General features: G+C 32.7%; 1 protein-coding gene across 2 annotated transcripts in view; it reads right to left on the bottom strand.

Moving 5' to 3' along the window:
• Window positions 1-1,696: 1,696 nt before the first annotated feature.
• AZI2 (5-azacytidine induced 2) overlaps window positions 1,697-16,699 on the bottom strand; it is a 28,783-nt gene continuing 13,780 nt past the window's right edge. Inside the window, exons 4-8 of one of the 2 annotated variants that reach the window (XM_004473767.5) lie at window positions 16,389-16,488; window positions 15,196-15,344; window positions 10,828-10,886; window positions 5,284-5,402; window positions 1,697-3,812 (exon numbers count right to left, since the gene is read on the bottom strand). In XM_004473767.5, the coding sequence (XP_004473824.1) occupies window positions 3,400-3,812; window positions 5,284-5,402; window positions 10,828-10,886; window positions 15,196-15,344; window positions 16,389-16,488 (840 nt within the window). In that variant the 3' untranslated portion in view covers window positions 1,697-3,399. Of the gene's footprint in view, window positions 4,920-5,283; window positions 5,403-10,827; window positions 10,887-15,195; window positions 15,345-16,388; window positions 16,489-16,699 lie in introns of both variants that reach the window. The other variant, XM_071212860.1, reaches the window with a different exon arrangement.

Genomic DNA, 16,699 nt, shown 5'->3' with positions numbered 1-16,699 from the left:
TAGGGAAATGGAAATCAAAACTACAATGAGATATCATTTCATACCTATCAGAATGGCCGCTATTATTAATAAAAAGAAAACTACCAGTGTTGGAGAGGATGTGGAGCGATGGAAACACTTAATCAGTGTTGGTGGGAATGGCAGAATGAAACAGCCACTGTGAAAGACTGTTTGGCAGTTCCTAAAGAAGCTTAATATAGACTTGCCGTGTGACCTTGCAATACCACTACTGGGTTTATACCCAGAAGAACTGAGAGCAGTGATATGAATAGACATCTGCACACCGATGTTCATAGCGGCATTATTCACGACTGCCAAAAGTTGGAAACAACCCAGGTGTCCATCAACCCATGAATGGATAAACAAACTGTGGTGTATTCACATGATGGAATATTACTCAGCTGTAAGAAGAAATGAAGTCGTAAAGCATATGACAACATGGATGAACCTGTAGGACATTATGTTGAGTGAAGCAAACTGGACACAAAAGGACAAATACTGTATGATTGTTACTATGAACCAAATATATTGTGTAACATATTTTATGATTAAAAAAATTTATTTGTATCTAATACATTTAATTGAGAAATGTTTTCATTCATCTGTTTATTTTTTAATTTTCTATTTTTACTTATTAAATGTACAAAAAGGGGCCCACCTCCTAAATCTATGTGGAATATTCGCTTATCTAGATGTCACTTTCCTCATAGGTGCTAGACAAATTAGGCTATGTAGCATAAACAATGTATCCATCCTTTTTATTATGTCAAAAAGTAAACTATTCAATGTAGCTTTCAGAATACCCTCTATGTGCACATCTCTATTTCTTTAGCTGGTACATCGGCCACACGTCTTTCTTCCTCCCTTGTGCCTCTGCTTATATTGTTGCCTGTTCATGAGCGTAAGTGATATGCCAGAGGTTTTCTACACTTTAAGATCTTTTCCAAGTAGCCTTTTCTATTATTATAAGATCATTACTTTGTTTTTGCATGATTCAGTCCTTTAGCGCTTAAAGTATAAATACTCCCCCTATTTTTTTTTCCTAATGTTTCACCTAGCTATGTCCGTTGTTATATGTTACTTATTTATTTGGCTCCATTTTGGAAGTACCACAATACAAATATTTTCCTTTCAGAGGAAATTCAAATATTACTAGAAAAGATAGCTAACAGTGAATGAGCAATAGGAAGCAATAGCTTTTTTTGTTGTTAGCTGCCTTTCTCTTCTGTTTGGTGGTACGAATGTGCAGAACCAAGTTATCAATATAAAAAAAAAACTAAAAATTAAATATTCAAAGGAAGTTTTGAAGCAAATTTCAGCTAGTAGAGAAGAAGTCAACATAAAATTTTCAATTTTGAATAGATTATAAAGTATCAGTAGGCTACTGTTGCAAGAGATGATCATAGAGTACACATGTAGAAATTTCTTAGAAGTAAAAAAAAATATTTTGTTTAATTTTTCCTTACTAGAGTCTTACACATCATTTCTTTGCATTTTAAACTGTCAAGAATAGTCAACCACTGATTTTCTAGCCTACCTATTTGGTAGATGTCATCACCCTATTATTTAGAGGAAAAGCATTTTCTCTACTCAGAAGTTGATTTAGATTAGCAAGACAAATACCTCTTGTGTGACTCAAATTAATAACAATTAGTATCTGACCTTGGGATAGTCAAGAACAGTATTTCACATCCACTTAAATTTCAAACAAAAATAATTTATTTTAATTAAACAATTTCTTTGCATTATTAAAAACATTAATTAAGCCATTATCTATTAAGACTTATTTTCTTTACAAAGGAATATATCCAATCTTGGCTTTAAAAAAAAGCAAACCAGTAAACTACATTCGAGATTAGATATAATATACAGCTATGCAGCCACATGAGAAATAGTTTCTGCTGCTGTTATTACACAGGTAGTTGCACCACTCAGTTGAAGCCTGGAGTCTTCTCTTTGTTTTATGCATATTGGCTTTCGTTCTGTTACTTGGCAGGAGATTGTACTCCCTTGAGTCAGCTGTGTTCATTGGTCAGAATAAATTCCATCATCTAACACCAATCCCATTAATCGCAGCCTAGCTTGAATAAGTAAGATAATAGGAGACAAAAATACCTGAATGGTGAAAGTTGTTTATGTATGCTATTCAATAATATAAGATATTTGAGATATTTTTATGAGTTAAAGATAGTGAAACTATCAAAAAGGATAAAAATTCTACATGAAACACTTCCCCAAGGCAAAAGGTGTACAGATCAAATAGTATGTCTTATACTGATATTCTCAATACCTCTACCCTGAAAAGACTTCAGGTTTCCCCAAGAATTTCCATATGAAGAAGCCATCTTTGTTATTTATTTTATTAGAATGAAAGACTTCTGGGACACTGCATGATTGTACTATATAAATACAGCACAAAATTTGGTTTCTAGAATTAAAATTAATAACTAAAAATCACTTTTTCCATGAATAAAATGTTACATTTCAAAACAGTTTATAATCTGTTCTACATAATAAGCAGCTAGTTGTAGTCCCTTTGAGGAAAATGACTTTATATACAGTTATATACAAATATTTAGATTTTCATTAAGGACCAATGAAGGGACAGATTAGACTGAAAACTTTATGATGCTCTTCCTATTTATTTCAAATTGGATAGATGATGTATAGGGTTATAATTGTTCACAAATTTACGAATATTTCATCTCTTTTCCAGTTAGGACTTAAGAGATGTACTGAGACAATGCTGGCTTCAATGACCAGGTTATTCCAAGTGTTGGAATTCAAATTGCTACTCTAAATTTTGTTACCAAACAATACTGTGATTGAAAAGTGATTTTAAATCTGAAAGTTTGAAACAATACCACATAGAAACGCGATAACCTAGATTATTCCTAGGTAGTATTTTTCATATCTTTGAGCATCATAAGGTCAACGAAAATATAACCTATTCACAGTGCCATTCACTATTTCTGCAATTTGAAGCTACTTACATGGTTTTAATCCTATATTAAAAGCCTCCTTTTTTATCTTTATGAATGGAAATATTTAGGCATTTTACATCCTTTGTAAAACCATGTCTAAAAACTTGCAATTCCATTCTTTATCTGAGAGGCAAAAATTTACAATTGTCATCAAACAAAGAATTGTCTTTTTGAAACACCGCAAGTATTATATTACTAGCATATATTTGATTCTTAGCCAGAATATGAAGCTGGAGGGCACTATTCTTTCACTGGAAAACTAACTGCATATTATGGTACAGTATGTGCAAATGTATATACTGAAGAACTGCAAAACTTTAATCAAAATCCACCTTTAGTCTGCTAAATAATTTCTTGGTGGAACCACTGAGGGAGATACAGCATCTTTGTGACCAAATCATGAATCTCTTCGGAATTAATTCTTATAAAGGCAGTTTTGATTATGGTGATCCAAGTAATGCAGTGGTGGCAAGTTGGGTAAAGGCAAAGTTTTACTTTTAATTTCCCCAAATGCTGTCTCACTTGATTTAGGCGGACTTGGGAATACCCAAGAATTATCTTCCAAGGAATTTCTGCCATAAGAGTTGTTTTCCTGAAAGTTTGCGCCATCATTAGGAATGGATTTCTCATTATCTGTCCATGATTGCAGAATTGGTTTCTCGGGTAATATCTTTATGTCTCCTGGAATCGGGGAAGATGTGGTATGACAAAGTGCTTTGCAATCTGGTGAGACAGGGGTGTATCTTTTATATGTTGCAGTAAAATTCGCCAAGTGCAGTTTTGTGTTATCTTTTCCAAAGTCTTCAACACATCCTACTGGGGCACAGGCTATAAAGAAAGCACAGGCTAAATGTCAGTATTCATGGCATATGTGATCATAAAACACTGTAACACTTCACTAATTTGTTGAATTCTAGAACTGGTAATGAAATTAATATTTCCAAGTTAGTGTGATTATTGAGGCACTATAACTTGAAGGAAGATATATGTGTTTTAATCCTGGAGCAAATGGATTGACATTGTGACTTAAGATAGTTACTTTACTGCTGCAAGTGCCGATTTTTTTGTCTGTAAGATGGAAACAGGTATTCCTGTCCTGTCTATATCATAGAGCTGTGAAAAGATGAAAAATTTCATGTAAAATTTTTTTTAATGAAAATAGTTAAAACTTAAGTCCAGATCCTGTTTTTAGCTCTTACTATAGTTACAGAGAATGCTTGTGGACTGTACGTCTCAGGGGGGGGAATGACAAGGTTGTTCTTATTAAGTTTTAGTATTTTTTAGTGAAATAAAAGATTCCTTTGCTTATTTCAAACCTTTTCTCCATGAGTAGTCCAAAAAGTAATATTTTCAGAATTATACTGTGAATTGGTGGGGCCCAAATGAACTTATATATATACATAATTGTTTTCCTTCCTGTGCAACATTTCCTCCCACTAATAAAAACTGATGGGGAAAGAACTATTTAGAAAACATAATTCTTTTGTGATCTCTTTCAGAAAATCTGATGTGCAAATAATTTTTAAATTATATGGCAACTGTATTTTTATAAAAAGTCACATCTCAGTCCTTTAAAAGTAAACTGTAGGGCATTCAAATTTGTATCACACAACTTTTCAGAAATACACCTATTATATAACTATAAGGTACAAAAGCACTGATTTTTCTCTGAGGTATAGAAATAGCTTCAGCAAAGTTCCCACAAGTAATTAACACAAAACTCAAAAATTTTAGTCAGCCAAGTAGTTAAATATGAAAGGTAAAGTAAGACAATTTTTGTTTGCTAGTCTTTTGTCTAAACAATTTTTTATAGAAAGAAAAAATTAAGTTTATAAATACCTGGTTAAAAAATGAAAACAACCAAATAATCACATTTATTTTTTCTTTTCAAAACAAATAGTTTAAGATGCTGGGTCTTTGGTGTAGTCTGTAACACTGGAATGAAAAACAGCATTTGGTATCTTTTTTTTTTTAAATATATGAAGTAGTTGCGGTAAAAGGTCACCTAGAGCAAATTTAACACCTCAGCCTTATACACATAAGCAACACTTGGCTGAGAAAAAAGCCTCAAGGGGAAAAGAATACAGTACTGAAGGAAAACCACAGCAGCAACACCTTTATGTGTGAAGCTGACCAGTATGAGACTGAAGCCAAAGTAGAGAATGGGTAGGCTAGAAACACACTATGTATAATCTGGTTTATCAAATTCATTTGATGAGATTTTGATAAGCTTTAATAGCAAGTTGCTCTTCAAACAATTTTGCCTGGAATCAGAGGTTTCTGGCAATCAGTGACTTGCCTTTCTTGATTGCAGTTGGGATTTTCAGTTTTCTTAGTAATTCAGCTTGTACTTGAGTCACCAAATGTAAATTAGACATTTCTCTCTTCAGTTCCCAGTATGCCTGTTGTATATTATCACTGAAATACAGGATTTTTAAAGAAGTTAATAATCATTATTCTCTTTAGGAACATAAGCAAATAACTTTAAGATAGAAATGAGATATGTTACTTCTACTAGAATTAAACTTTTATTAAATAACAAAATGATTTATTTAGGGCATTGAAGCTGGTGAACAGATCTTATAAGAATAACATTGTCTTTCTGATTTCTAATAATTACCTTGCACTATAGAAAACAGAAGGAAAATATGGAAAAATATTCTAACCATTGAGTTTCTGACAGATCTGTTCTTAGAATTGAGATTTTATTATATAGCCTATGTGCAGTGTTGTAAATATGATTACTGGTTAGAAATAGGCTCTTTATTTGCATATCTGACCAAGAATAAAGATACATTCATTCAGATTATAAATTTGTATTTATCTTTTAATCATTCCATTTTGCTGTAAATTAAATAGTGTTATCAACTGCTAAGCATTATGTGCTAATATGTGCCAAGTCCATATTAAAATAAAAATTGCTTCATATATTACATTCTTTTATGTTTGACTGGGCTGTCTCATATTATTGGTTCTAAATCAATGTGACATGACAGCACAAGATATGAAGAGCCAGATGATTTCCTGGTAAAGGAAAAGAAGCTAGAGTGAGGATTATATGAAACAGAAGTAAAACTTCACAAATGCCTCATATTTTTATAAATAAATTATTTTATCTCAGTCATCTGAGAAATAATAAATTAGATATTTAAACTTACACACAGGTTTCAGTTTTCCATTTCTATTTGGATATTCATGATTTTCTTCTTTTTAGGCTCTCAACTGTTAACTAAATGAACTGAAATCTTCAACATATATTCTTGCTTTCTTATACAAGAATGCACAAAATGTTAAGTGTGAGAATAAATGTTCTCTCAAGGCATTCAAACCACCATTATTTCCTATGCATTGTTAGTAGTATAGAAATCAAATTAGTCAAACATGTCACCTTGTGACTCAATTTTTGTCTAACCATAAACAAAAACCTTTAAGCAGACTTCAAGGGGATTATACACTTGATATCTAAAATAGCCCAGTCCAATTAAGGAAGCATAGATACATTCAAAAAGAGAATTATTTTTGAATTATGTAAGGTTAAATACCTTTTTTAGTCAAATTACTCTCATTCTTCTTAGACTGTAATTCTTTCAATAGAAGCAGTAGAATAAATTGGTGATTTTGAGAAGACAACCTTGTTTCAATCTGTTGTAAACTTCATTTGTTAAACCAGCAGTGTACTCAAAATCACAGGGCCTTTTATACATGTTTGATAGGTCTAATATAATTACTTCACAAAAATTAGTTCAGCACATCTGCTTTCCTAGTAAACATCTGAGATGTTTGGTATAATGGTGTTTCACATAGGAACCTGTCTTAAATGTGGAGAAAGTGGTTGGGTTGTTGGTTCCTTGTTGCAATTCTGGGCATCCAATGCTTTCCCAAGACTTACACTACATAGTAGTGAGTGTAAACACTGTACATGTGCTAATTCATGCAGGCAGCCATACTACAAATAATACAGTTTATAAATAGTTTTTTATTATTGGCTCAAAACAGTAAATCAGTATTAGACTTGGAGAAAATGAAAAGCAAACAAATACCCAAGACATTGCCTGGGTAATGAACTACTAAGCACATCTAAGAATCATTCAAAATAGCTAGGCATGTAAAATAAAAAGAGAAACAATTACAATGGAAATGTTAAAGCAATGTCCAATATACATTTTCTAATTCGATGTAATGTAGACTGCTTATAAATTATATTAAACTGAAAACTAGGTCACCAAAATTTAACACACTAGTCTTTTTTATCTTTTTCCTTTAATATCACCTGAATTTACTAGAGATAAAAATCTAAAATTATTAATAGTATAAGCTCTCCCTCTTGTGGATAACCAAGTAACGGCAGTCACTTTCCTGTTTAATAATAGTAAAGTGCTATAGCCTTTAAGGTTCTGATAGTGTATAAAAACTTTAGTTCTATCTACTTGAACAAAAATGTTTACCTAAGATTGAAAAGGACCAGTTATCATCCCACAAGCCCACAAGTTTTTGTCACGTTTGAAACTAGCTTTTATTTATCTAGTTATTTTTGAGATTGCATAAATTGCCTCCCTTCCCCCAGTTATGCAACTGGGAGTATGAACTTGAAGTTTTGCTTTGGACACCATACCAGCAAAGGCCCAGGCTATAAAGAACTTATAAAACTACCAAAATGTATTGCAATATATATATTGCAACTAAAGCTCCCAAATGCAACCTTAAAAAAATAAAATAGGTAAAATGAAAAAATAATGGTAGAACATTTATTATGTCCTAGGCACTTTACCCACATTATCACACCAATCTGACAAAGTAGGTGACCTTGTTTAACACATGAGGAAATGGGTTCAGAAGAAGATACTCCACTCTACCATGCTGCTGCTCAAAGCTGTCCTTTAGTTATCCTGTCTAATGAGGGATCACTGTCCTTTAGGGGTAACATTTTTCATATCATCACCATCATCATACCTATAAGCCTATACAATATGCTCATGCTTATACAACCTTTTCAGCCCCAGAACAGAATTATACATCTCAAAGATTTAAACGTAATGAAATCTGCTTGTCTGCTCTTAAGAAGATGGCACATGTCCACATTACAAAGTAAAATAGTATAAAAAAAGCCTAGTTTCTTATCCGATACTACACAATCAACTCTTTTTGATAATGAAATAAATATTCCCTGTGTGAGAAGAATCTACTTAACTTAGTTTCTACTTTAACTATACATATTTGTCTTTAACTTTTTAAAATTTACTGATTATTAATCCCCAAAGGAAATAAAATTTTAAAGTTTGGGATATTCTTAGTCAAGAGTAAAGTACAACAAGCAATCATTTTACATTGCAATACAAAAAAAGAAGTTAAGAGAAATCCTACTCTTTTAAGAACTGGGGTCATTAACATATGCCAATCCCAAAATACATGACCAGGACATTGGTCAAGCTTCTGATAGGCAAGTCTGTTACTGTTAAATGCTGTCTTATACAATGAGTACCATACAAAAGTTCTCAAAAATTAAAAGATGCCCTCTGTCTTAATGACAGTACTCATTTGCCTGACAATATAATGGACAAAATAAAGAAGCGTTTCAAAAAGGAAGTTTACCAAATAACTGAAAAACAATCCTTAAAGATATCTAAACTATTTCTATGTACTTTTTGCCTAATGTAGTAAATTTATTAATTCAGTAGAAACAATGACTTCTGTTTCTGAAGAACCTGCTCTAGAAACCTTTTTTCTGACTTTCTGTTCAATCTGCTGCTAAACCCATCTACTGGGTTTTCATTTCTGTTACTGCACTTTTCAGAGAATTCCTAAGGTTTGTTTTTTTACACTTTCCAATTTTCTGTCAAAATTCTCAATCTCCCCCCAACCCCATCTTCTGTGAAACATAGGCTAGCTATTCTTTTTTTAAATAAGTGAATTATAATTTTAGTATCTTATGCCTCTGTGGGTCTCTATTGGCTATTTTTCTTTCTTTCTTTTTTTGGGTTTGTTTGTTCGGTAGTGCTTGTTTATGCTCCCATCTCCTCAAAATCCTTATTTTTGGTTGTGTGTAGAAGGCTTAAAATGATGTTATCTTCTTTCAGAGAGAATTTACTTTTGCTTTGGCCATGCCCCTGGGAACATTAATACTCTGGGATCATTATGTTAATCCAGTAGAGGGCCTGTCTACTACTAACTTAGACTTACTTAATTCCAATTTATGTAGCCCTTTAGGGTCCCAACACAAAGGGAGATGGTTTCACCAAGGCCAGCTCTCTGCCTAGGGCACTAGACTCCTTCAAAGAGACATTTGTGGGGAGCAGGAAAGCTTTTTTGGATTATTCTCAGTGGAAATGCTGATCCAAATTATCTTATCCCTCATGAACAGAAGCAGAATTCCCATTCTATATTATGTATTTCTAGTATACTATTTAACCCCTTTACAGTGACCTACTTTTAATTCTAACATTTATTCATTCCCTGCTTCTTTCTAAAAGTAATTTGCAGTGGCTTATAACAATGAAAATTACAACAAAATTAATAAGGGGAAACCCAGGCTACTAGGAGAAAAGAAGATATACTTAAATAATATTAATAATAATATTAATAAGAGGCAGAAATAGTTGTTTGGGCCTAACACTTCCTGAGTATAAGTTTCCTCACAGGTGAGGAGAGCAATATGTGGGTGTCATAATTCTTATCCTTTGAGATGAAAAAACACTTATTTTTCTGGTATACAACTTGGAGGAATAATTTACATGGATACTGTATTAGACACATTGTTTATAAAAAAGGAAAAACTTCCTTGCTGTGAAATTATATAAAAGTTAAAGGGAAGCGGATGTGGCTCAAGTGACTGAGCTCCCACCTACCACACGGGAGGTCCATGGTTAAGTTCCTGGTGCCTCCTAAAGGAAGACGAACAGACACAGCAAGTGCAAACAAGGAGGTAGGGAGAGATAAATAAAAATTTTTTAAAAAGTTAAAGACATAATTTTGAACAATTTGAATGGCAGGGCTGAGTAGTTGCAACAGAGACAGTATGGCCTACAAAACCTAAAATATTTACTACCTAGCTTTTTACAGATAAAGTTTGCTTACCCTGATATAGAATAGTGGCTGGATGACATTTCGTCAGAATATTTTCCCTAATAGATCACTTCCTGAAATTAAATTTCTGATAGGAAGAGGTATGATTAAATTCTCATTATTTAGGTCACATAAAACTTAGGAAGCCAAATGATTATTCAGAAAGTTTAACAATGAAGTCAAATCACTATTTTTCACTGGATGAATGGTATCCACACAGAAAGGCCATGCTAAACAGTAGCAATAGAAATTGTTAGATAAATTAAAAAGCTGAACTGAAGTAACTTAATTATGTATACCTGCAGGAAAAAAAAAGGGTTGATATTAAAGAACATAGACTCTGATAGCTACTTTTGTTTTTACCCTAAGAGACAATAGTTATCTTGAAATACATGCTATACAAAAGCCAAAGTTTGTCCAAGTTTGCCTTTAGTACAAAGGAATATTAGTGTATATGGAAATGCATAATTTTTTATGTACAAAATTGAGATTTATTACAGAATACCTCTAAATAACTAGCTCTATACAATTATATTTAGAATATTACTGAATGTTCAGAAATTTTGCTTAAGCTCTCACATGTACTTTTCTATTACTCAAGTTTAGGCTTCTTATTAATTAACTGAATATTTTTTATAAATATATCATGGTCAGAGATTATATTCAGCATCCAAAGAATATCCATTCTTTGTTATGAAAGGTTATCAATAACAGAAATCTAGGTACCTAACAAAGTGGCCTACAGAAGAAGATAACATTTTTTAATACTGAGGAATGTTCATACCTTGAAATATTTAGTCTTTGGAGATCTCTGCTCTTCAGATTATCTTCCTGAGACAGATCCTGTCATTTGTTTAAAAAAAAAAAAAAAGTGAAAAAGTTGTAATTGTTACATCTACTTATTCTCAAGATTTTTAATACCAGAAAATTTTCAGCTTTTAAAGAATGCTCTATAATTGTAGAGCATAAAGCTAGATTTTATACTCTATTTTAGTGAAATAGCTCCTACCTAGGTTGCTAAATTCCAATTATTTAAAGCACTAATACTTAAATTTTCTTTAAAAAATAAAATTGTTCTCATGTAAAAGAACTTGGTGACTCGTGTAATGCATTTCCTAAAACATGGATCTGAAGTTTATATTTAAAAGGGATAAGAAAATCATTAAATTACGGTTTGTTCAAGGTACAGGTGAAGAAATTACATGGGAAAATGGATCGATATTTCACTTTTGGGTATTAATACAAAAATTCCAAAAATTTAACAGGAGGAGCAACATAAATTTCTTCCTTCCACATAGATAACAAAATGACTTGCTGTTTGCTATGAACTGTAACTTACCATTTGCAAGGATTTCAAAAATTCCTTGTATACTTTTTCTTTTTAGAAGTACTGAATTGAACCTGGGACCTTGTATGTAGGAAGCTGGTGCTCAACCACTGAGCTACACTGGCTCCCGCTTTTAAATTTAGTAGGTTAGAGTGTAGATAAAACATAAAGAACTTTCTAAAGATATTTAAAAGTGGACTTAATATGCTTAAGACAATTCTGTAACACTTGTTTGGAATGCATTCTAAAGTACTAATTCTACTGGCACACATGGCCATTATCAGCTGAGATAAAATTTAAATTTACTGTATCTTACTTACATAGTCTAAGTTATGTTTTAAAGTGGGACGTATAAAAGCTGCACAAGGAGTTTTTGGGTACAAGTACCCTGAACTTAGGAAAGTAAAACATCAAAAAGGCTTTGTATTATATTAGTTAAAGCATTTTGGGAACTTGGATTCTTCAGAAGATATGAATTAAATAGAGTAGAATTTAGCCATTAAATTGCATCTTCAGGAACTTTATCAAGAGGGGGAAACAAACTGGCCCATGAGTTAGAGGAGGTTTGACCACTATACAAGACAAATGATCTTGAACATTTTTCTTTACTGTTCTCCACATAAAGTAAAAGAATCTTATCAAGTCATTTTTAGTTTCCTTGTCTTATTAATTAATATAGTAGAACATGTATAGCTCAGTGACTGAGTGACTGCCTTGCATGTATGAGGTCCTGGGTTCAATGCCTGGTAATGCCTTTAAAAAAAAAATAAAGACTTTCCAAAATAAAATATATATAATTAGTATATACGTAAAGATAAAAGATATATAATTACTCTTTACGTAACGTATTATGTACAACAGAAATCTTCATTTTAAAAGCCAAAGATTTTTAAAAATCTGACAGTGTGGTCCTCCTAACAATTCAGAAAATCTAATGTAAATTAATAGGCTCAAAGGGATTGTCTTTAATATTCAAAGATCTTGTTCTTACCCAATCATCAGTTTGCCATCTTCTAATGGCAATAACTGATATGTTTCCCAACATGTCTGTAGTAACTAGTGCCAGTATGATGTGGGAGTTTCACATAAACAGGGCTCCAAGGCCATACAATCTTGCGAAACAGTGTTCAAGTTAAACCAATTCCTACAGTCCAGGCGTTCTCAGAACCTTTAATATACTACAGCCAATCTAAGGTTTCTAAGTGGGATAATATTAGGGACCTCAGACACTTTGGCCCAAGAGTTTTGTTTGTTTCCAGAAGAGCAACTGTTCTGACTATAAATGGCTAGAATATGGGAGGACACAAAGTCTTTTAAAAGGTCTATAGTGGACCTGACCATATAACCTTGCCCTCACTAATACCAAATACTAATCAACCATTTACTAAAATCTTCTAAAATGAAAACAAAAAACCCACCCTATTATGTCCATGAAGGACACTAATAAACACTTTAGAAGGTGTTATAAAATGTGTCACAGAAAGTACCATCTTAAATATTTGCAAAATAAGGCTGGCAGATATAAGCAGAATTATTGTGAACATAAATTCTTCTCCTTAGCATGCTCTTTGATTTCCATATCCAAGAAGACTCTGATCAGCAGTACCAGTGAAACAGGATTTAAAGTACATTTCCGTAACATCAAGATTTCAACTTGGAACTCTTGCTACACTGTTATTAACCATTTCCTCTCTTCCTTTCCCTTGTTCATTTCTTTGTATTAGCTATAAGCCCTGTTTACTTCACATCCCCCTCTTACCCTAAAAATTCCTTATAGGATGGGAACCATGTTGTTTTAATAATCCCCTTTATCTTACCTTTAAACCTAAAAGTTACTCAATCTCTCAGGTTCAGTTTCATTGTTAGTAAAAGAAGAGAGAGATTTCTAGTTCCTTGTCCTCTCAAAGTCTGTTTCTGTGATTTATGATAGATGAATTAAAGTAAAAACAAATTTATTCCCTAGCACCATCTAGTGGAAAAAGTAACTAATACATTAAGAACTGAAATTGTAACCCAATATGCACACCTAAAGACATATACACCTGAATGCAATTGTGCATGGCACACATACACACACATACTCCTAAAAGCACTGCTTTGCTGGATTAACCTGTTACCTAAAAACGTTCACTTACTGAACACTCTGTGTATTGGATACTACACTACTTTCCACACATTAATTAACTTTATTAAAAAATAGTTATTGTCTATTTTACAGAAAACAAGTACAAAACAGTTAAATGACTCCTGATGTAAATAGCAAATAAGCAAAATCACAATTAAGAGCCAGGTTTTTATGATTCTAAAACCAATACTCTTAAGCATGATTCCATTCCATACAAAATATCCATTATGTATAAAACCAATCAAATGATTTCCTTTCTAGTAATGTAAATGTTGGCCATTATATTTGAGAGCTTCAGGGTACACATATTTCCTTGCAAACCTACTTTTTAAAGAGATCACTCACTGGCTGTGGTAAAGGACTTCTGGGAAAAGATGCTGGAAGCTTTGAAGAATTGTGGTATGTCTATAGGGTTTAAAGATGGAAAAATCAACTTCAGATGTCAAGCAGGGAAAAACCATTTTGGCTCTAAGAGAATTGACAGTAATTTTTATAATAAATGTTTCCTTTTATCAGGGCTGGGGGCTCCAAAGGAAGTTCTATAGCCCAGTTAAGAGGAATTCATTTTACCACAGCCAAGACCGAATACTGTTATCATTCTTAATGCCTGACAGATTCTTACATGGTGGTCACCTGTAAAATAGACTGCACTTATGGAAAAGATAAGTGTCAGCTCCATCTAAGGACACCTGGGATTAAGAGGCAAGAGTCCTGGCTGGCCTTCAGAAGTTTAGGAAGTGGTTCCTCTTTTAGGTGGAACTTCCCATACATACGTTCCCATTGCATCCTAAAGAAACCTGGGTTTGGAGACACCGCCTCTATGCTGCTGGAATGTTCTGTTGGGCAAAATGGTTAAGCTGAGAACCAATTATATAGCTGATTACCTTAGTCTGAAATATATGAATGTCCACAGAGGCTACTAAAATACATAGTCGCTATTTCACTCTAGACTACTAAGCTTTTCACTTTCTTTTAAGAGCTATTTTAAATTTTGCATTTGGTACATGGTTCTCACATTTCCCAACTTCTTTATCATTTCCTTTTTTTATCCTCAGAGCTATCTATCATGACATTTGAAGTCATGTATCCAAGGTTGTTGGAAATGAATGTAAAGTATTAGTGAAAAGACTCCTGATGAGGACTTTAGAGGCAGTCTGTGTTTTAGTGGATGACTTTAGGCCAAGCAGACTTGCACAGTTCAACAATTTGAGATTTTTTTTCCTCTTCCCAATTTCCTGAATTTTCAGCTCTTTGCTGATAGTTAAAGTTGACCATAATTTATAAGACCTTTGAACAAGAAGCAGACTCTGTATATTTTTTTAAGAACTTTAAAAATGAAGTTTTGTCTTTGGGGTAGATAATCATTAAACCTGAGTTCTCTTTAAATTTTTCAGAGAAAAGAAATGATTTAAGGAAACTTGGAAAGGGAGGTTGAAAGACCAATTATAGTATATTAATAAATAAACTGTTAAGTTTTTTTAAACAACAAAAGTATACTATTCCAGAATCATTGAAAGTATACAGTTTATCAAATTTTAGCAGAAATGATTAAAAACAATAAGCATAATTTTTCAGTGGAGATCATTTCCTTTTTAAGTAGTTACAATTTATGTCAGCTCTATGACTTAGAACTTAGTTATAAATCCTACATATGATGCACACAGAACACTGAATTTCTCAATTTAATAATTCTGCAGTACCATTTGTTTGGATTTTTGTAGCTCTATTTTGAGATCGTTACATTCTTTCCTCATCAGTTCCAGCTCTTGTTCCAAACCATAGATCTTCAAGTCACAGCTCAACTTTTCCACTTCCCAGTCGGATGAAGGGGGATTTAAATTCCTCATCACTACAAAAAGGATGGACATCAAAATTGTTATCTCTGCCTTCTGTGTTGGTTGCAATCCCAAAAAGATTATGTTGGTAAAATAAAGATAACAGAACAGCTAATATAAAACATCAGTAATTTTTAAAAACAGTAAGTACTCCCAAAGATTTGTGCTAATAAGAAATCTAGGAATCTTATTTTAGAATATAATCACCTTCATTACCCCATTTTTTGTTTAGTTTAAAGTACAAATTTCCCAGTCTAGAAATCAAGCATTTGGCTAGAACTATAGACAGATCAATAATCTATTTTGTATACATCAAGGTTAGAACAGTGATGAAAAGTAATAAATTCAGGCTCAGTCAGCTAATTACGTCACCTAGTGTCTTAAGAGAATATGAAGTTTGACTTAAGGCCTGGAACACTGAATAGCATTTTATTTATAAACATTCCAAAGTAGAAACTCATTACAACTGGATACTGCTTTATCCTTGATTTTGAACACAATACTCAGTACCTTAATCTCTATTTAGAAAAAGCCTACCCAGCTATAAGAGATCTCAATTTCCTAGCAAAAGGTCTCTCAGGGGCCTACTCTTCAGCTTGTCTCAGGGGAATGTTCACAGGAACAGGCTATTTATACGCATATCCCCAGATTTAATTTTCCAAACCAGCATTTCATGTGCACATTTTAAACAAACTTCAGAAAGAAAAAAAGAAAATATAACTACACCATGGCAGTGTGTCTAAAACTGGGAAAAGGTATAGTAGTAAAGGAAAGCAAGGGCATACTAGTGGGCAAAAAGTTTCCCACTTTCCTCTTCTATTTTATTACAAACTAGCCCTGAAGTTAAAAATGGCACATTTTCCCTAGGAAACAAGCAATTTATATCTAACTAAAAATTAAAATGAGTTGATACTTTGTGAAAGCAGAACAGAGAAATTAACAAAAGCCTAAAAAATAAAAATTAAGCCTTTAGCATAAAGATACAGAAAACTGATAAGGCATATAACACGTAAATGGACAAATGTATTATTTTGTTAGAATATTCATAAGCAGCATACCCTGCTGAGTTTCCACTTCTGTCCTTAGCTGGAGGAGTTCTACTTCTTTAGATTGCAGCTGTTCATTCAATACTTTCAAAGATTCAGAGTTGTCTTTATTCTGTTTAAGTATGGAAAATGCCAAATTATATTCAATAAAATCTATAGGTTGGTATTCTATCTTAGTTTTCAGGTAGGTATTGAAAAAGTCATAGGACCCTTTAAGAGGTGGGGAAATGAATTCAATTTCTCACTAATCTCTTTTTTCTTTTTCTAATTTAGTATGTATTTCACATAATAGCTTTTATTTTTTGTTTTAATACAATGACAAA

The sequence above is a fragment of the Dasypus novemcinctus genome, chromosome 31, assembly GCF_030445035.2.
Source record: "Dasypus novemcinctus isolate mDasNov1 chromosome 31, mDasNov1.1.hap2, whole genome shotgun sequence".
Classification (NCBI taxonomy): domain Eukaryota; kingdom Metazoa; phylum Chordata; class Mammalia; order Cingulata; family Dasypodidae; genus Dasypus; species Dasypus novemcinctus.
The sequence above is the reverse complement of the archived record's forward strand: the minus strand, read 5'-3'. Positions and strand labels throughout refer to the sequence as shown.